The sequence below is a fragment of the Anser anser genome (genome assembly GCF_964211835.1).
Source record: "Anser anser genome assembly, chromosome: 20".
In the NCBI taxonomy this organism is placed as follows: Eukaryota; Metazoa; Chordata; class Aves; order Anseriformes; family Anatidae; genus Anser; species Anser anser.
Genome location: NC_139741.1, coordinates 11,538,836 through 11,560,040, shown reverse-complemented (window position 1 = coordinate 11,560,040; position 21,205 = coordinate 11,538,836). Strand labels below are relative to the sequence as shown.

Genomic DNA, 21,205 nt, shown 5'->3' with positions numbered 1-21,205 from the left:
GGAGGGGAGAGCAAGAGTGGGAAGTTGTGGGGAGCGGAGGGGACAGGGACAGGCAGAAGGCTGGGCACAGCCTCTGAGCAGAGGCCCTGGGCAGGGCATGATGCTGCCCAGCTGCAGTCTCCCCAGGATGACAGGTCTCAGCACGAGTCCCCATCCCTAGGGCCAGCTCTCCCATGGGGTACCAGCACTGCTGAGTGAGCGGGTAGCTCACACATCCCTGTGCATCCCAGCCCTCTGGGCAGTGAGGCCATGTCTCGTCCCCAGGTTTATCACACCCTGCCTCTCCCCATCCAGCAGTTTTTCTCTGAACAAAACCTGGAAAATTTGCAAGGAGGGACTCCCTCCCCTCCCTGACCAGGATCAGGGCATCCTCTGTGCAAACTTCTCCCCAGGTCTTCCTGAGCACCTCACCCACACACAGAAACTGCGCCCTGAGCTGGTTCCCCAGGACCTGTGTACCAGTTACAGAAGCCAACTGCTGCCAGATTAATCCCAGCTCCTCAGGGCATGCAGCTGCCTGGTCCTGCCTCCAGCCCACCTCTCTACAAACCTTGGCCACCCAAGTGTTCAGCTGCGGGGAGACCTGGGCCAGCCAGTTGGTTCTCCAAGGGCTCACCCAGGTCTCAAACAGCAGCCACCCCAAAGTTTCACTTGGAAAAAAAAACATGAAATGGTATTTGTGTAGTTGCTGGAGAGTCTGCATAGCTGTTAGATGTATAGCAAATGATTTCTCTTAGCACAGTATCTGACAAGTCCATCTGGCAGCAACTGTTGCACTGCAAGTACCAAAATCCTGTGGCAGACAGACAGTGCGGTGCCTGGGGACAGAGAGGGCAGGCAATATCAGGAAAATCCCCTACCTTCTCTTCAGCAAAGCTTTCACTTCTCCTTTCTATCCTAAAGGGCTTGAATTCCCCCCACCCACCCCCCCCCCCAAAAAAAAAAAAGAAAAAAAAGGTTTCCTTCGAATGGGAGATTTTCCCTTACACTGCTGCAAGCTACCTTTAGGTAGCTCATGCAAATGTTTGTCTGCAAGATCCCACGTCCTTCAGCCATCTCCCACCACTCCTGCACTGTATCAGAAACTACAGGGTTTCTAACAAACTGCTCTTCCGTTTGAGAAAGAAAAAATACGCAGCTCACACAAAAATGCTAGTGAGGTGTGGATGGGACAGAACATAGTATCTCACCCCTTCCTGTTTTGCCTTACCACACTCCTTTTCTTATTCAAATACTTCCTGTTTCTTTTCAGTGAAGTCAGATGAATTATTTTTATGACTAGCCCAGGGAAAGCTGAGCTAATTACCTAAATTAATACCTTACATTAGGATGGCACATTTACAGCACGAAACCAATTAGGAGGAAATTGCTCAAAACCAGCTCCCCGAGCATAAGCAGAAGCTCTCCCCTCAGCTCAGTTTTGTGATTCCTGCCCTGTTACTGATGTACAAAGCAAGATTGCCACGTGGCCTTGCCTGGTTTAAGTAAAGAGAAAAGAAGAGGGCTTTCTGTTCCTATAGAAGTAGCAAGCAAGAAGTCCCAGTGGTGAGGTGCTCTCCTAGCCCAGCTTCCCATCCCAGCATTGCAGAGGCTCAACACTCACGACTTTGAGGTTTGCCTCCTGGAGTTTCCGGGCTCTCTCCTCCAGGCGTTTGGCGATCACCGCCAGCTCTGCGTTCTTCCTCTTCAGGTGCTTAACCTTCTCCTCTGTTTCAGGGAAGCAGCTCCTGCGCTGGATAACAGAAGGAAAGGATTGACCTGAAAACCCCATTCAGCCTCCCCCTGCACCCATGCTTGAAGCTGGCACTGGGGATGTCAGAGGTAACAGAGGTCCCTGGCCCTGTCTGATCCACTCTGTGCCCACTGGGCTCTTCCCAGCCAGGGCTTGGCCTGTTCTTGTACAACTGTCCCAGATGCTATACACTGACCTCCACTCGTCTCCTCTCCGGTCACTGAAACCTCTGCTTTTCCTGATATTTTTGTTAACCTGACCTCTTGAACAAGAAGCCCCTTGCCCCACCCCAGTCCGTCCATCTCTGCAGCCTGTCGCCCTCTCTGCTCTTTGCAGGCTCTGCCTTTGCTGGATGGGACTGAGCACATCACCAGAGTCAGTCTATCCTGGCTGCTGGCCCTTTGGGCTTTCCCTTCCAAAGCCTGTCCAGTTCATTTCCCTGCTGTTACAGTACTCAACGCATCACTGTGGATTTGTGCTGCATCACCACGTTACACCCCGAACTTTGCTTGCTTTTTCCTTGCTCTCCTGACACTGAGACATGAGCTGAGGGGAACGGGGAGAAAGCAGCCAAGGACTTTATGATGTTTGCAAACCAAATTTCCTTTTCCTTTCTATTGATTCTGTTTGCTCTTAATCCCCTTTCATTTGTTATCTGTCCATTTCGACAAGCTGCTGCTTGCCGATGGCTTGTTCTCTCAAGGTCATACCCAGATGTGTTGTGCTGTCTTTTCACATCAGCAAAAATGTCAGGTCAGCTGATCCTTCCAATTATTTTCTTCGCTGTCCCTGTGAGATCCCAGCACGTGCACTTGCTGCTTTCACTGCTTTATTTGCTTTTCTTCATTCAGAAGACCAAGGCTGATTTTTAAGAGTAAGATTTGATGAGAGCTTATATGATAGTGCTTTGCTAAAATCCATATGAATGCTAACGGGTGACCCCCTGAGCCTGCAGGGCGTACTGGATGTATGCTTTTAGTGTAGGAAAATTATCTAAAATATGTTTTGAATTTGGTGATATGAATCTGAAATGTTGAGTGATCAAATTTTCAAGGGCATTTTGAAGAGAAAAAAATCAACCTGAACTGTGTATTTCTCAGACTCTTTCACACCTTCTAATCCTTTTCATACAGCAGTGGTGACACATGAAATACGAAGCTGCTGTGACATTTACATTAGGAAATGGGAAGCACCTTTGCCTAGGAGGGCATTATGGCCATACACTTCCAACGGTGCATGGACGATGTGCAATGCAAGGTCCTCTCCCTCTGCACGGTGTAGTTCAGAGCCAGGGTTGCTGATGAACCCCATTCCCAGCAGGAACAAGGAGGCTGTTCCTGGAGCATATCCTGCTGCCTGTGTCTTGGCAGCAGCACCCATCGCACTGTCTAGCCAAGCCCCGATGCCACACAGGTCTAGGCCGTTGAAGGCTGGAGCATGTTGAGCAGGTGGCTGGACCACAGCAGTGGAAGGACCTGAACTGTTGGGGGCCTGCATGGTCAGGGTCCCAGATTGGGAACTGAAAGTTTACAGGGTTGGACCAATGCAGCTCTGCCAGCATTGTGGGATACTCAGACCCAGGGTGGCTACCTCCCCACGCTGCAGGGCTTCACAGGCAGGGATGCTCTCTGGTGACGGGGGGAGCATCTCCTCTTCTTATTTCCTGGCTGCCAACCATGGGCTAGGGGAGCTGAGGACGTGGAAGTTGGGCAGAATGGGGCAGCCCACACTGTGGCAGCCTCGCCTGGCTTTGGGTGCCAGGGGTGCCGCTGGAGAGCCAGGTGCTGAGCTCCCACAGGAGCAGGGGGCAGTGCTGCACTGTCACCCAGAGCAGGGCTAAGTGAATCAGTGTTTCTGCTTTTCCCCTTAAAGAGGAAACAAGAGCGACTTCCCCCTCCCTGCTGTCAGCTCACGGCTGCGTTGCTCTCTGCCAGCCCTAGCAGGCAGCTGCGGAAAAGCCTCTTGCGGTTGCCAGCAGGCAAATAACGCAGGACAAAGATGGCTGGGAGGGCAGCAGCAGGTCACGAGGAAGGGGTCCTGCTCGAGCCAACAGCAGGTGCAGTGCAAAGGCACCCAGGGGACACAAAGCACCCAGGCCCCCTTTTCTTTCCCCCTCGCCCTCCCCAGCTGATCCCATGTACCAGCATTTCTTGGATCTGGTCGCCAACGGCAGCTCGCCCCAATCAGGGCTCCCTCCCCACGGAGAATCCCACACCCCACACTGTTGGTGTGCCTTGAGCCAACCCAGCGCCTGGCCGGGCTGCATCCTCCGCTCACCAGCAAGCTGTTTTCCTCCGCCAGACTGGAGTAGCGGTGCCGCAGGTCCTCCAGTGCGCTCAGGAGCTTCGTGTTCTGGCTCACAAGGAAGCTGTAGTCAGCCCCGCTCTGCAAAACAGCATGGGAGAGGCAAGGCAGGGCTTCACCTCCCCTGGACGAGGGGGCCACGGCTGCATGCTCTCCCTGGCCCCACAGCAAGCCCAGCCCAGCTTCACTGGGAGGCCAGCAGGGTCGGGGTGCAGGCAGTGAAGCAGCAGGCTGAGACTTGGAGGCTGATTTCAGGAGGAAGAGAGGGGCTGCATGTCCTTTGGGGGTAGCAGGAGCAATGGCCATAGCTGGGTGCTCGCAGCTGCTTTTCCAGGTTCAAGGAGATGCATGCCCTACTAGCAGTGTGGAAAATCAGGGAGATTGCTATCAAGGACACACTGAACCCTGGCACCCATCTACAAGTGGTTCCATCACCCAGTGCCTCCCCATGGGCCAGTGGGACTGGTCACCCTGCAGAGGGTCTTGGGCTGCATCAGGGTCTCAACTTGTGTCTGGGGAAAAAGCCCAAACCCTGACACTGTCTCCAGCTGCTTGCATTTTGACATCGTACCACCTAAACCAGCTCAGATAAATGCAAGCACAGCCAGCAAGAGCACATGCCACAACACACCAGACACATGTGCTCCTCCCTACAGCTCAGGGACCAGGCATTGTGTAGTTCTTGGAGGCGAAGAGACTCCTCACCCCCCTCCCCATGCCAGCCACCCAGTTTGGCCCAGGAGCCTGCCCAGGAGCCAGGCCCTGGCTCTGCCCTCCCTGTGACAGCCTTGGCTCCGGAAGAAGGCAACATGCCGGATTTCTTTGCAAAATACTACCTTAATTTTGTCACATCAAAAGCAGCAGCAGCTCTGCTGGGAGCTGTATATATAGCTTGTGGTTACTGCTTCCTGCACAGAGCAGCTCGCCGCAGGCTTGCTGCCGAAGCAGGGTCCCAGAAAGTATTTTTATGCGTTAGCAAAGCTCAGAGCCAAGCTATTGCTTCACATCTGCCGTATGGCAGCAGCAAGCCACGCACCTCGAGAAGACCTAGACAGATGTTCTCCCAGCAGCCAGACCAGTCTTGCAGGACCCAGGAATTCTTTGCTAGTGCCACTGAATGGCTGCAGCCATCCTCTTGCATTGCTCTGTGTCTGCAAGCCAAGGCTATGAGTGAAACGTCCCTTGGCTAACAATAAACACTTCCTAGGCTTTCCTGGCAGCAAGTCATACAAGCAGCTCACAGCACAAGGACGCTGCTAAGCTCTAGGAAGTCTGAGACTGGGCAAAACTCATCACACTTTTGAACAAGACTGTTTTTGGCTTCTTGATCACTTCCATCAGAGAAAAAGTGCAGGAGACCAGTGCCACAAAGTCCACTGTGCCAAAACCCCCAGCATCGCTGGGCACAGCAGGCAGCCTCTCCCAACGTCTCACCCCTGTACAGAAATGCATTGGCACATCAGGGAGGAAAAACGTGACTGGAAGAGACTGAAAACCAAAAGAAAACCCTCTGAAAATAAACCAGCCCTCTCCTGGCCTCACCCAATGCCCCTAGGTCCCACCAGCCCTCTAAGCCCCCAAGAGGGGATATTAGGTGCCTCGAGTTTCCAGGCCTTTGGCAGAGCTGTTTGTAGGTGTCCACCCTGCAGAAATCCCTGGGTTCAAGAAAGGTGGAGTGAAATGTCCCATGGGAAGAGATTGTACTGCCTTCCATTTGTGGGAAAGCAAACCTATATTTATTTTCCTCTTTTTTTTTCCACCCCTCTCAGCACAAAGGTGCAGCTGTTGCCTCATCCCCAGGGACATTGCACCATGGCAGCCCCCTGGCATGACAAAGAAGCCCCCAGAGCCAAGTGCCACTCACCCTGCATGGTGCAGTAATTTGGGCCCAGAGACCCAGCACCAAGTCCTGCAGCACCAGTGCCATCCCTGCTGCTTTACAGGGACAGTAATGTGTCCCAGAGAATATTTCCCCCATTGCCAGCTCCAGGAGCAGCAGAGCCCTTCCTGGTGCCCATGCAGAGGATGCTGTGAGTGCTGATGGGGGCACAGAGCAGGATGAGGGCATAGGGGGAATCCCGTCAGCATTTTCCAAGCAGGCACAGTGTTGCTGTGGGACGGTTCACTGCTGCTGTCCCCAGAGCCAGGAAGGCAGCTCCTGGGATGAAGTCAGAATGCATTATTTCCACCTCCTTGCCACTGCCAAGAAGAGTAAAGCTTCTTGTCTTTGCTCTCTTCCATGCAGAGAGGCTCAGCCGGTGCCTTCTGCGCCTGGGGCAGGAGCTGGGCGGCCATGGAGGATGCAGGGTGCTGTGGCCTCTCCCCTCTGGCAGCCAGGGCTTCTGTCACATCAGTATCGCGGTTCTGCAGAGGCTGATGGGCCCTTCTAGCGTGGCAGGGGCTCTGCTGGGGACTGACGCCCAGATGGGCCCATTTAGGTCTTTGAGGCCTCTTTTCTGTAGCTACAAACCCGCGCCTTCACCAGGCCAAGGTGCAAAGACTCACAGCTACTCTCCTTCTGTCCTAGGCTCGCGGGCTGTCCCCGGTTCAGCTGCGCTCCAGAGCCCACCACACAGCAGAGGCTGAGCCCGCGCTGAGCACCCCAGTGCTGCTGGCTCCCCTGGGCCTGCTCCAGGCCAGGCCTGGCCCACAGCCGGGCCGCCCCCCACCTCCTAGGCCCTGCTGCAGCTGCAGCTCCTCATGGCCTCCTTAGGAGAGGGATGAGGGGCATCCACAGCCATGCGGCGTCAGGAGACCCTCGCTGAGGCACCGCCAGGGTGCTGGCTCCAAGCTTTGCCAAACCTCACCCTGGCACAGGGCCGGGGCCGGGCTGGCTGCCTGGGATGAGCCCTCCTCACAGATCGCGTGGCCAGCACTGACTGACTGTCTAGACGTCATCCCACACTCATTAAACATTCATTTCCTATAATGAAATAGCTTTTCATTTATTAACCGCTCCGCCGTTCCTCATTGCTCCTGTGCTCCGTGATGCAGCCTCACTGCAGGCATGCTTGCGGCCCCCCCACACATTGCGTTTTGAATGGAGCTGAGGAAATCTTTGCGAGAATAGGCCTGGAGGCCCCCCCAAATGGCTCTTCTTCATAAAGACACGTAGAAGTGCCTGCAGAAGCCAGGAGACAAAATCCAAAAGCTTCCCACAGTCAGGGAGGTTTGCAGTGAGCTGAAGCTGGTGGGAGCCAAGGCAGAGCTGAACCACAGAGAGGGCACAGAGAGCCCTCGTGTCCCCAGACCCGGAGATTCCTTGGCCGCTAACATAATTAATCCCAGGGACAACTTCTTTGGCCATAGAGGAAATTTTCCAAAGACAGAGCAAAGCAGGGAAATAGCAGCAGGGAGGCAGGCAGGGGAGCAGAGCACAGCTCCCTAGTGCAGCTGACACACAGCTTTGAAGCCTCTTGGTACAGTGGTAACATGATCATCTGTCACTTCTTCTGGCAGGTAGAGCCAAAAATACAGTTTCCTCATGATAACATTGAGAATGAGCAAACACAGGCCTCAGCAGGGCACCTACAAGAAAAGCTGCTGCTTTTTCACCTGAAAACTTCAAAAAGCAATCAAGAGCTGCAGCAGCTTTTACAGAGCGAGGTGCCCAGACAGGCTGCTAAGTGGGTCATGCAATCAAAATCCCCCAGGAACACCCAGCATCCAGCACAGTCTTTGAAGTTCTGCAGAAAACTTGCAGGAAGCCATTTGGGGGGCAGTAAATCAAACTGCGGCAGGGTTGGCAGCGCTGCTCCGCAGTGCGGCTCGGGTGGCCAAGCTGTGCTGCTGGTGCCTTGCGGCTCAGCCTGGCACGGACTGGCCCAAGGGCTTCCCCAGTCCCGCTGCCGCAACTGAACCAGTCAAAATCCAGCCCTGCTTGAAAATCTCAGCAGAGAAGCAGATGTCAAGGAGGAATTAACCAGGTGGCCCCATGAGCAGGAAGTCTCAGGTGGCTTTTGGCATGCTCGTGACTGTTTTTAAAATATATATAATTTTAAGATGCCCCCATGATGATTTCCCTGTCTGCAGCAGACAGGGCTGCAGTTGCCAGGTTTGCTTCACAACAGCCATCTCTGAAATCTAACCCTCCTACTGCAGATATCACTTCTTAGGTCAAAAACCACCACTACTTTCCTACTACCTTCTATATTAAACCCACTACCTCTCCCTTGTTTGAAATCATTGTCACCTGTCATGCATTAAATTCCAGGCCTCCATCATGTCACAGCCCTATAGTTGTTCGCTCCAGCTGACTTTGGTAATTAGTCTCCTTAAATTCTCAATCCTTGCCACTTGGAAATAAAACCTGTCACTGCCGATCCGTTTTCTCCTCTTCCATCCAGGTTCAGTGGAATCGGCTTCCTTGTAGATGGAAGTTATTTTTTGTAGGCTGCTCTTCTGCAGTGCCCTCACTGCACGTCAAAAGCAAGACAAAAATAGCATCACCTCCTGCTCGGTCAGTGAGCAAGAGCAAAACCCATCAGCTGCCACTGCCGGCACAGCGAGGACACCTTGCGCTGGAGTGCGCATTATCTGCATGGAGGTAAAAGGGCTATTTTTGTTAAAGGTATGAGAGAAGAGACAGGCCTGGGATGCAGCCGTGGTTACTCTGCCACTCCTTTGACAGGCAGCATGTTTCCCACAGCTTCCTTCATTTTGCACCAGGTTCCTGGTTTCAGACACAAACATCTATGTTCTTTCTTTGACTTCATGACACTTCCTCACCAGCTCCTCGCCCTGTGCGTTGCCAGCTCCTGTTTCCATGATTCAGCATTTTCTTCTGCTGCCCATCCCTCTTCCAAACACAATCTTATTTATTGTGATTTCCTCATTTATCTGATTTTTATGACCGCACGTAAGGAATTCACGGAAGAAAAAATCCATCCGAGGCTATTAATTTCAAATATACTGCCTCCAGCATGGGGAGTGCTGGAGCCACAGATTGCAAGATATTAGGAGAATATTCAGGGAACATTCACTCTACATTTGTTCTTTCTTACACCTTTTCCAAGGCATCCTATTCTGCACACCCTCTGACCACTGCCAGCTTGTCCTAAGTTCACCACAATGTATTTAAAATGAGACGTGCAGCTAAAATTGGAGTCTCACAAATTCATGTCCTCTCTATCTTTGAAGTTTCTTATGAAAGCACTATCATCAGTCCCAGAAAAACAAAATCAGGTGCTCCAAGAGGAGAAAAATCAGCTTGATAGCCCTGATCACTCTGGTTGGGCTGTCCTTTGACAAGCTCAACTTCTCCAGTCTTCCCAGATGGAGAAAAATTAAAGTCCTTGCAGCATTGAGACTAGGAATGTGAGTGGAAAATAAAATCCCGAGACAGAGGCAGAATCCAAGACTGCAGTCAGGTCCAGCATACAATATGGAGCAATTTCTCACCTTTAACAGCAAATCCAAAATACAAGAAGTTTTGCAAGTAGATGAGAAAATGATACCTTCATACCACAAGGCTGCTGGAAAAGCAGCTCTGAACTATTCCTGGCATACTGTGCATGCATTTCTTCATCTTTCATGATCAGACATAAAACAGATCAGTCGGTTGAGAGAGCCAGAGGATTTGGAGAAACCCTTCTCTGTCCCCACAAGGCCAGCCTGTCCCTGTGCCACAAAGCCCAGCACAGAGACCAGAGCAAGCAGCCCTGTGTGGGATGGACCCAGTGGGAACACTTGAAGTGGAAAGGTCCTGCCAAGGGCGCAGGCGCTCATCTAGCTGAATGACTGCTGGTAGCATCTGTACTGGAGTTGCTCCTTGTCCTGCTCTCCAGTGTGGTCCAGAGACCTTTAACCAACATTTCTTCCAGCTGGGAGTTACCTGCCTTACACAGAGGCATGACAGTGTGGGTGGCCCCATGAAGGATTTCCCAGCTGCAACCCAACCTCTCTCCACGTTAAATGCAAGTCTTTTTGCAAATCCAGGATATGCAGCCAGAAAATGCAGCTGGTGATTGCTGGGATATGATCCAACTTGTTTAGCAGATAACCTACAGCGTAGGGTTATACACAGTATGACAACAACATGACCTTCCTGCCCTTGGGTTGCTCTGGGATCCTTGGGCACCCCTAAGTCCCTTGTAGGGGCCTTTTCCATCTACACACCTCATGAGAAAGATGCCCGCATTTCACAGAGGAAGAATCACGTACTAAGCCTCTCCTGCCAGCTGCCCAATTAGCACTGAGGTACAAGCTTCTCGCTTTTCTCTTAGCAGCTTTCGGAAAGATTTGGTCTAGCCCCACAGCAGTAAAGCAGGATTGTGCTCCATCCCCGCCACAGTAAGGGGAGACTAATAGTCTTTCTGCTTTCATTGCAGAGAGAAACTGAAGAGATTATTTCTCTTCATTGCACAGCTTGAAATATATGAAAGTCAGGGTATATGCTGTAAAACCCAGTTTGTTTGTAAAACTCAGGTGACCAACGGAGCCAAGACAGCCAAGCCTTCTTCTTCCATTGCAGATTTTCTAGGTGCTGCTGAGCAAGTCATTGAATCTGCAGAGAAGCAGGCACAAGCAATGACATTTACACTAGACAAAAGCAACACATAGAAGTGGGAAGTAAATGTGTTAACATCCTCAGTGCAAACACAGAAAGACGGGTGGCTTCAACCTCTACTTCTTGCGTACTCATCTGCACTGCCCATCCTTTGAGCTAAACACATGGGTATTGGCTTCCTACACAAGGTGCTGGAGATTTTTGTTGTTTAGGTCTGAACAAAGGTCAGCCTGCAGCTCCCAGCACTGCAGGCTCCAGCCCAGGCAGCCCCAAGGTCTTTATGGAGCATCTGGACTCTTTAGATGCCACATGTCAGATAATTCTATTTTGTAAGTATGCAAAAAAACCTGGGGAAGAGTGATAAAATTTAGCTCTTTCCAGGTTTGGTATTTTGATGGCTGGAGCAGGGACGATTGTTCTCTGATATCTCATCTTTCTTGTAACAGAAACTCTAATCCAAAGAACCACTCCCTGTAAAGGCATGAGACTTGAGAGGCATAAGAAAGGCACGGTACTGACAAATGCATGTGGGAATGAGGCTCCTGTCTACAGCGAGCAGCCTGGGGCTTGCCAGGGCTTCACCCCCGGAGGCCATGGAACTGCAGTTCAGTAAATCCCTACCCCAGGAGGAAGTGCCACTGCCCTCTAACAGGACCACAGCTTGAAAAGTTAATACCCAGTCTCCTTCCTACTTCGGAGCCTCAGCAATGGTGTTTGTGGTCTCACAAGCTGCTTTTATTGAGTAGAGAGACTGTATTACCTAATGCATTCAGCTCTGAAGAGATGGATGCCCTCTTGAACCCTGGAAGACACATCATAGAACTAGAGTGGCAGATTTTGTATGCAGAGCTCAGTTTTTGCCCAGGTATCTGCCCCACAGTTCTCTACCATGTGTGTCTGTTTTCAGAATTACTCGCAGTTTCCCAGGGGCCAAGAGCACCTTTTCTGCTTGGGTCATATTTGCTTAAAAAATGTTCTGATTGCCCAGACTCTGGCACATTGGGAACAGCGTTTCTTACATATTGCAGTGAGCAAGAATTCACTGGCCAAAATGTGATTTTAAGATTTTGTCCTGGACTGATGAGCCCCAAATCTCCAATGTCTTTAACAAGTAGATGGAGGACAAAGAAATCATTTCCTTGCACTGCTCACAAGAGCCAAAGGCACTGTTTGGTGATCAATATAGGAATGTGAATGGCAAGAGCAGTAGAAGACTTACAAACTGATGCCCAAAAGGGTATTTTCCAAGAACTGCTAAACAGATTGCTCAGCTGCAGAAAGCCTGTACTCAAAGCAGGAGGAGGCCAACAAGGCTGCCGGCATTGCATGTGCCATATCTCTTCATGTTGTTCCAGCAGGAAGGGGGACTACAGCTGCAGGACACCCAAAACAAAGAAGCAAAGGCACTGGCAAGTTCCCTTGTGGAAAATGTACAGAGGGTGAAATGAGAAAGGTGCTGAGACAAAAGATCGTGGTGCAGTAACAGCCAACTCCCCAAACCAGTTTGTCATCACCAGTCCAGAGGATCCAAGGACACAGTGAGGAGGCAATGGGCTGGTGTCCCTCGTCCTCCATGTCCCACAGAAGTGACCTTTCCAAGCCATTTGGACATGTCTTTGTGCTGACAATACAGGTGAGTAGAGTCAGCTTTCTCAGAAAGATAAGTAAAATAAAAATCACTTTCCCCTTCCAAACAGTCTTGCTTTGTGCTTTCTTCCATTCATTCCTACAAATAAAATCACACTGGGTGCTCATGGCAGACAGCTATCTGCAGTTGGCCATACGTTCGTAATGCTTGCAGAAAATGGCACTAAGTCATTTGCATGAAGCTGAGTGTTGCCAAGAAAAATTAATTTACTCAGACTTTGAGCAAGATGGAGTACGATCTTTTTCTGATTGCGATTCTCTGAAATGGTGTCCATAACAGCCAGAACTGGCCTCAGTACCCAGGAAGGCCTTCTCAACTTCCTACCATATTTTATTTTGCTGATCTATCCTTTTAGTCAGGGGTGCAGCTGTACGCGTCCTCAGGCATTAAATGAATAGTTTTTCATCTACGGAATGTTCAAAGCTCTTAAAATACCATGAATTCCTGCAAAAGGAACTGAGCTTGTTGTTAAATGCAGCTTGTCCTGAACACTTGGCATGGAGGATGTTTACCAGCATTTTATAATTCTTACTGTATCTGTGATTTGTGTTAAGTCCCATTGAGAGCAACAGCTTTTTTTTTCTGTGGATATTTAAATTCCTACTGATTTGGGGGCTCCTTGGATTAAGCATCTTCATTTGGGTTTTACAGAGTAATTGAACATCCTTAGCTCCCTCTGACCTCAGAGAGAAAGCTGCATGCTTGGCTTTTCAGAAATTCAGATCCAAAGTGGCCTCCTGAGATTGAGAAGTAGTCACGTTAGCCATCTCTGAGCATCCTAGCCATGCTCCTTGCTTTTGTAGCTCATGAGATGCCAGAGCAGGGATGGTTAAGCTGCTGAGCTTATCCCATCCGTACATGAAGCTGGATAGGCTGGTGGGGGACTAATCCTGGAGACGGAGGGTACAGAGAATATCCAGAAAGTGAACGACCTTGTTCCTTTCCCCTCTATCAATTTAGGGCATCAGGAAAAAGCCTTCAGTTCAGCAACCCACCCCCAAACCATCCCAAATTTCCAGGACCAAAGCAGATCTCAGCAGGGCAGCACCCTGCAGCAGATGCAGACAACTGAGCTCTTCCGGGAAATGCTCTAAAACCGTTCTGACAGCATTATGAGAAGTTTCCAGTTTCCAACCAGACTGTATCTGTGACACTTTGACTCCATTCTTCCTACATAGTATTTTACTTAGTGTTTTTCTCCCCTGATATTCATTATTCTGATTGGGATCCTAAACCTGCCGTACCTGGAGATTCTCAGCAAGAAAGTCTTTTCTTCCCTTCTGTGTCTACACAGAAATTTTGGAAAGCAAGACCAGAGTGATTTCAAAGGCCTTGGAACAAGAATACACTCACGAGATCAAGCCCCCAAATAGCATTAGTCAGTAGTAAGATGGGGGATGCACGTCTCTGCTGTTACTCTGCAGAGGAGCTAGGAAATCCTGCAGTGCATTGCAGGACGCAGAGGAGCACAGCAAATGGAGGGGAAGAAATGGGCACAGGGAAATTCCCACAGGACCTATGAAGAACATTCATCTCAAGGAGTCTGCTGTAGCTTTGGGACAGGGTTAGAGAGGTGGAAGGGTCCCAGTCTTTGGAGATATTAAACACTTGCCTGGACAGGCCCTAAACAACGTTATCCAGCTCTGGAGCCAACTCTGCTCCAGACAGAGGCTGCATGGGATGCTGCAGGTGTTCCCCTCAGCCCCATCCCACTTCTCTATCTCCACAGTTCCCTTGCCAGCTCCCATATGGGAGAAGGGCGGCAGCTCTCCAACCCCTGCACTCCAGAGGGATCTAAGCAAGAAAGCTGAGATTAACTTGACCCACAGAAAGTCTTAACATCTGCCCCTAGACTGGCCCTGAGGAAATGGCACAGCATTAGTGGCAGAGGCTGGTACACACGACAAGAGCTTCATCATAAAATCAACCTCTTTAATCAACTCTGTCAGTGATGAGCCCTCAGGAGGCTCTTCCACACACTAGGAGAATACTCCCTGGAGGCAGCTGCCCTGTTTGCATAATGCAGCACTGACATTCCAAGGACAGAAGTCCTGGACTCCTAAAGGAATCCCAGCTCTGTCTGCAGGGCACATGGCGTTGGTAGCGCTTGTCCCAGCCTGGCCAGGAAGAGCCATGCTTTGGAGGGGAGCTCCCTGTTGGATCTGAAACAGAGATCAGTTGCAAGCCTTTCATATCACTTGACTTTAGGAGGAAGTGCTGGATTTCCTTTCAGGAGATGACAAGTTAACCTTTCTGGGGATCAACAGCAATGTTAAGGATGTAACATTATCACGAGTACCACCACAGTATCACCAGTACTACCACAGTAATGTCATGGTACTGCCACGGTCCCACTATGGCACTAACACAATACACGACAGTACCACCAGGTGCCACAGTACACTTGCTATGTCAAGTACCATCGTGGTACTGACTCGGTACACTGGTGCTGTGGTGACACTACCATGGTGCTGCCAAGCCCGTGAAGTGGGAAGGGAAATAGTCATCTGCCATGTCGGGACCACGCAGGATCCTAGGGAAAAGTCAAAGCAGCCCAAAGACCAAGGGAAACTGGGTGATGGATGCTCCGCAGTCACAGCCATTGAAACCAAGTGGGGTCCTCGCCCCCACCACTGCCACCCACACATTCAGCTGGTGCCCGGGGTACCCACTGCAGGATCAGCCAGAGCTGGGTGCATGGCTCCCACCCCACAAGGTGCTCTTCAGCTGCTGGAGCACCCGCAAGGACCTCTTTGCGCCATCTCCTTCCCCTTGCCACCCTCCCCGGACAGCGTGAGGCAGTCCTGTGGGGCAGAATAAAGCTGAGCCCCAGAGCGAGGAGCACCAACACCAAGACAGGGTGCTCCCCCCTTCCCTCACCCGCTGGCTCTCCTGAAGCAAGACGAGATGTTAAGTTTGGCACAATTGTTTTGAGTCTTGGGATGGACAGATAAGGGAGATGGGAGCAGAAATGCTTTCCATTCTGCTGCCCCAGTTTTGTCTGGGGTGCCTCTGGAACAACCAAGAGCTGTGACCAGAGGTGGACTACAGACTGCGTGGTTAAATGCGGCATTTCCCTAAGCATCACGATAAACAGCCATTCAAAAAAGACCGATAAGAGGCTGCTTGAACGAAACAATTTTCTCTCCTGGTGGGTTTCCAGCAGTACCCTTGCTCCTGTGAGCTGGTCCAGCCACCCTCCAGCTGTGCTCAGGAGCACAGCACTGGCATAGCTCAAAAACCTCCTGCTAAACCCCAGCCAGCTCAGCTCACCTCTTCTTCCCCACACTCAGGAAGAACAGGCTGAGAGCTTATTCCTTCCCTATTTTAAAAGCATCACAGAGTCACCTCAGAGTGCCAGGGGATCCCAGAAAGATGAGTGACTTTACCCAAGGAAAAGGAGGGTGAGTTGTCATAAACAGGGCCAGCTAATGAACTTCTGTGGCCTGGATTGAGGGGGTGAGGCTCCTAGGAAGCCTTTTCAGCTGTTTTCAGAGAGACGCTGCGAGGGGCTGGGCACTGCGTTGCCTCGAGGTGCCCTGCTTTGTCTGCAGGGACGAGATCCCCCCGCCCGCCCACCAAGCCCACAACCCCTCCAGACCACCCCGCTGGAAGAGGGCATGCTCCGGACGCAGGCGGCACTGAACTGTGTCCCCTTCACCACCCGCAGAGCTGCTGGAGCAAGGAGGTGCCGCAGGGCTGGGGGAGCCCCGGGCTGACGGATCCGTGCCGGGGGCCAGCTCCGGCACTAGCAGGCCGGCGGCAGCTGGAAATCCCTGCCGAGGGGCAGCGCGGGGAGCGGCTCCTTCCCTCGCCCGCGCTGCGTGGCAGCGGCTCCGGCAGCTCCCGGCCCCGCGGGGTGGGTGCCGTGGGGTGGCTCGGCCGCGGCCCAGCGCGGCCGTCCGGCCCCGCGACGCCTCTCGCCCCGGAACGCGCCTCGCCGGGCAGCCGCCCTACCTGGGCCGGGCCGTCCGTCCGCTGGCTTCCGAGCCCGTCCATGGCTTGCCGAGGCCTAACGAGCTCCGGCGCGGGGCGAACCCGCTGCGGGGCCGCCGGGGGGGCGCGCAGGCTGCCGCGGGAGCCCTCCTGGGGCTGGGCTGCTCCGGCCCCCTCCGGGCCCGGGGACGGCGGGCGGCTCGCCCTGCCGGCGGCTCCCCCCGAGCCCTCACGCGTGGCCGGCGCCGGGGCCACGTCCGGGCGGGCGGAGGCCGCGGGGACGGCGTCGCCCGTCTGCGGCGGGTCCGGCTCCTCCATGGCTCACGCTGCGGCGCGGGGGGCTGCCCGCAGCTGCGGGGAACGGCGCGGACACCCCGAAGGCATCAGAGCGGCGGCGGCGGCGGGTGCCCGGGCCGCGCTCCCGCCCGGCGGGGACGGAGGCGGCGGCAGCATCCCCGCGCCCGGGGAGGCTCCGTCCCCGCCTGGATCCGCCGGCTCGGCGGGCGGGCGGCTGCCGGTGCGTGTGCGCGTCCGTGCGCGCGTGTGTGCCCGCGTGTCTGCGCGTGTGCGCGTGTCCCACCCCGCACGCACACGCGCTCCGCTCCCGCACCCTACAAAGGCCGCCCGCTGCCCCCAGCCCCGCCGACCCCCCGCGCCGCCCCCGGCCCCCTGCACCGCCGAGGCCCGGGCGCCGTGACGCCGGTGGGGGGCCGCGGGCGCTGCCCGCCCCTCGCCGCGGCCCGGCGGAGCTCCCCCCCGCCGAGCCCCGCAGCCCCCGGCGGCCGCGCGGCCGAGCCGTGGACGCGGAACCCGGGCCTGGGCACCCCGCCGGGAGGAACGCCGGCCCCGCCGGTTTCCATGGCAATGGTGCGGGAACGGTGCCGGCTGCCTGCCGATGAGGCGGCGGGGGCTGCGGCGGCGGGCCGGGGGGGCCCCGCCGCCATCCCGCGGCCCCCCCGGGCACGGCCCCCCCCCGGCGCAGGGGGTTGGGGGTCCCTCTGCGGGGAGCCCCGCGCGTTTCCCCGTCCCCTCCGGCCCTGGGATCGCCTGGTGTCCCGCTGGTGCTGCCCCGCAGGGCCGAGCACCGTCGCGACCCGCTGCCGCAAACGCGAGCCTGGGCCCTGCCAGCCCGCGGAGGGGCTGCGGTGGGTGAGCCGCGATGTGGGAAGGGAGGGGGCTGTTGGGGTTGGCGTGGTCCAGGCGCACGGACAGGAGACGAGAGTTAGCGGCATAGCGCTGCACCAAAGCTCGCGCAGAGCCACAGAGGTGCCTGCTGCCCGTCTCGCTCTCCGTGGATGGAGGCCACCCCACACTGTGGGCCACACAGCACCAGCGATGCTCGGGGAAAGCCCCCGTCCCGTTCCCCAGGACGTCCACTCGTCCTCGCTCCCCAGCCCAGCCCCAGCCTTGTCCTGCAGCAGAGCACGGTTTGGCCATCCCTCGGCTGCTGCTGCTCAGCTGGGGACAGACCCCGCCTGCTGCGTCGGCATGCATGGCTGCGGGGTAGACAGTGTTTTGTCACGGTGTTGCTCCGTTTGTGGCCGTGGCTCCAGGTGAGGTACACGCAGGAGGCTCAGGTGGCTGGCGTGCACGTTTCAGAGGCTGCTTTGTGAGCACTGTCTGTGGGAGCTCAGCGGGCACACCCAGACGTGCAGGGTGCAGATGTGTCACCTACTGAAACAGATGCCACTGGCTGCGTGTCAGCTCTGCCTGAGCACAGGCAGTGCAGACATCACCACCAAGAGCGGTTTTCTCACCGCTGACTGTAAAGACTGCAGATGACCCACTTAGATGCTGTGGGGAGTTAGCACCAGGTCTAACAGTCCCACATCTGGCAGCATCCTCGGAGCCTGCCGTCACCCAAATCCAGGATCTCCGAGCTCTTCATTTTAAAGAGTGTTTGTTGTGATCATCGCCAAGCTGGCCACAAGCAGCGAACACGACCAACAGACCAGAGGGAAAATTTCACACAGCGGATCCCACCTACCCGCATCTTCTGATACTTGCTTATCTCCAATCACTAGCTCAAGTGACCCCCTCCAGGAGCACTCAGGATGTGTCCCACCGCTTTCCACTGCCAGGAGGAGACCTGGAACCCCCTGGTCCCTGCCCATGACCGTTTTCCTCCCCAGGAGAAGCCAGGCAGGATCTCCGGGTGCTGCACAAGTGCAGAGCAAGGCCCAGGTGCTGCACAGCTTGCTGACAAGACAGAACAAGAAGGTTTAATTAGCAGGACGCGAGAGCCAGCAGTGGGAAGGGAAACGTGCCACTGATAAGATCATGTGGTTGCGAGCAGCGCACGGCACACGCTGCTCAAACAGCACAGCCTCCTTGGGAACCCTGCTCCGACACGTCTTGTTTTGCACTTCCACTGCCATGTGCTGCTCACCACAGCCATCTCTGCTTATCCCACCAGGGAGCTGCTGCTATTACCAGACCTCCTGGGCAGCTCTAGGCTTCTCCTGCTCACCAGTGCCAGACCCGCGTGGCTCCATGGTGCTCCCAGGACCTGCTGCCCTGGAGTATCAGGGGCCAGGGCCAAGCCAGGCACCCATTTTCTCCTCCCGCAGTCCTACGGAAGACCCCAGTCAGGTGAGATGAAGTCAGGTGAGATGGTGGCACATCAATGGCATCCACACTGAACCCACAGCCATGAGCTGTCCCTCCCTGAAGAGACTGGATGCATCCTGGCTTCCTGAGCTTGGCAAGCTGGAGGTGCTCTTACTCCTTGGCCAGCCAGCTGGATAAATCAGGGCCATGGACTGTTCTCAGGGAGGAAAGAGAAATCCATATGGGTTATTAAACAAAGGCACAGTGGCTCGGGAGCTCCCTGAGCTGACTGAGTGAAGTCTTCATGAGAGCTGTGGGGACAAAGTGCTACAGGCACCTCCAGGTACCCCTTGGTCCCCCAAGTCATGCAAGCACCTGCTGTGGGTCTGTGCTCCATGTACACGAGATGGAGCAAAGTGTTTCCTTAGAAAGACACTTGAAGCTCTCCTAAGACAGAGGAAATGACAGGCTTAGGGAAAACAAGCAATGGCATTGAGCAATTAATGAAAACCAGGTGACAGTAGAGAGGCTGAGATCAACAGTTCAAGCCTGGCAAGCTGAAAAAAGGCTGCCCCCCAGCAGCACCCACTGCTCTCTGAAGGCCTCCAAGGAGCCAAGGTGCAGATACAGATTGCACAGACCCCAGGGCCTCCTGCCTTCTTCCACTGTGGAGCAGCAAGAGTGGACATGCTCCATGGCAGAGAAGAAATAAGTAGCCAAATGTTGACCCCAGGGCCATCAAAAACCAGGGAGCCATCCCACAGGTTTTGAGCAGGACACTGATAACAGGGTCCATTGGCAGCCTCCAGACAAGGTGAGATGAACCAGGACCAGGGCTCCCCATGAGACTGCTCAGGGCAATTAAGACTAATCAGTGTCCTCAGGGTCCTATCGATCTTCTCCTCTGGCTCAGGGGATGGAATTTGGTGGGGCCAGGAAGGATTAATGGGAGCTCCTGTAGCTCTCTGTGGTCTCAGCTGGGGAAGGAGGCTGAGGCTGTGCCAGCCCTGGGTGACCTGTGCCCTGCTGCGGGGGTGGTGACACGGGGGCAGTTGGTGGGCACTGACCTGCTTCCATCCTCCTTTCCCGCAGGCCCCTGAGGACAGCCCCAGTGAGACCAGGACACGTGGTGACACCAATAGGAGCCCACTCCCAGCTGAGACCCTCGGCTTCTGCTTCCCACCTCCCTCGACCCATCCCAGGGCCACCAGGGCTGGGGGTTTGCTCCGGCACGTCCTGGTGCAGATCTGGGGAGGAGACGTGAACATCTGTGATGCCCATGCTTGCAAGGACTTCCTGGGCACTGTTGCATGGGAAATGTGCATTTGTAGGACACAGCATCGTGCTGGGGGTGCGTTCGTCCCTGGGCATGCACGAGCACAGTGTGGCAGGGGCCACCAGGCGCAGGAACCAGCTAAAAGCAGCCCCACAGGGAAGGGGATGAGCTCAGCTGGGCGCAGGGCACGGTGCAGCCCCCCACAGACGTGGTGGCTCGTGTTCTGCAGTGTGGAAATCCCACAGCTTGCTCCGAGGCTGGTGCATGTGGGACTGGGGCATTTGTGTGGGTCTGAAGACAGTGGGGGGAGCCTTCCACTGCCCTCAAGGCCCCGTTGGGCTGGGGGCTGCACAGCCTCCCCGCAGCCACAGCATTGACCCGGGCGAGGAGAAACGCGCCGAGGTCCTTCTGAGACTGGCAGTTCCACCCAGTAGGGAACGGACACGTTTCCTTGCAGGAGCCAGCCAACATGCACTCAGCACACAGGGAGGGCACTAAAAAAGGAGCTGTGTTTAAAAAAAAAAAAAAAAGTTGCAGTTTCTGTTTTGCTGCTCTCAGCAAGAAATACGTTTCCAACGTCTCTGCAGGCAGTGAATGCTGGGTGGTTATAATATTTGTGACCATAATATTCATCAATCATAAGTATCCGATATTTACATTGCCTAATACTTACATATTCATTATTAGGAACATGACCTTTCAAAACTTCTGTATATTAAAACTGTAAACTCAAGCTTTGTTTTCCTTTTAGGCACGCAACAAAATGAAAGCTGCTTGGGGCAGGCTGCGCTGCTTCCTTCTTTTTTTTTTTTAGCTCTTTCTCGTTTCTACTGTTTAAAAACTTGTCTCCTTGTGACCATGACTGCAGTTTTGATTCGATTTTTTTTCCTTCCATATCCCTTTCAAGCACTCATGAAGCCAGAGAACCTGGGAAGCTTGGACAGCGAAGCAAAGGCCAAACCCTTCACTCCTCTCTGGCCAGCTGTGGGTACTCAAAGTGAAAGGAAAATATCCCATTCTCAACAAAACCACCCACAAGTGCTCCTAAAACCAGCACAAGAAATTTTACAAAAAGTGGAAGCCTTCCATTAAAATTTGGACAGAAGGAAAGGAAAAAAAATGTGGTTTTACTGTATTTTTCTATTGTTTTTAGGTGCCTTTCCCAAGGCTGGGAGATGGGGAATCAAAGCCGAGCATGGGGATGCCCACAGGTGTTTGGGAACTGACGTTTGGGCACTGGGGACCTGGGAA

At 54.0% G+C, this 21,205-nt stretch overlaps 1 protein-coding gene and 1 long non-coding RNA gene across 10 annotated transcripts in view; one reads left to right on the top strand and one right to left on the bottom strand.

The window, feature by feature from the left end:
* Nucleotides 1-16,769, bottom strand: part of TSPOAP1 (TSPO associated protein 1) — a 71,019-nt gene extending 54,250 nt beyond the window's left edge. For 6 of the 7 annotated variants that reach the window (XM_083806520.1, XM_083806521.1, XM_083806522.1 and 3 more), the window contains exons 1-3: nt 16,150-16,769; nt 4,010-4,117; nt 1,604-1,732 (exon numbers count right to left, since the gene is read on the bottom strand). In XM_083806520.1, coding sequence (XP_083662646.1) covers nt 1,604-1,732; nt 4,010-4,117; nt 16,150-16,446 — 534 coding nt within the window. In that variant the 5' untranslated portion in view covers nt 16,447-16,769. The remainder of the gene's footprint in view (nt 1-1,603; nt 1,733-4,009; nt 4,118-16,149) is intronic. The other variant, XM_083806526.1, reaches the window with a different exon arrangement.
* Nucleotides 958-20,506, top strand: LOC310884576. Of its 3 annotated transcripts, XR_014574289.1 has the most exons (4): nt 958-1,612; nt 1,717-1,821; nt 6,564-15,880; nt 19,771-20,506. It is a non-coding gene; the product is annotated as an uncharacterized lncRNA (long non-coding RNA). The 3 variants fall into 3 exon arrangements; XR_014574290.1 differs by lacking the exons at nt 958-1,612; nt 1,717-1,821 and adding an exon at nt 18,545-18,720 and having other exon boundaries at nt 4,342-15,596; XR_014574291.1 differs by lacking the exons at nt 958-1,612; nt 1,717-1,821 and having other exon boundaries at nt 4,342-15,880.
* Nucleotides 20,507-21,205: the final 699 nt, after the last annotated feature.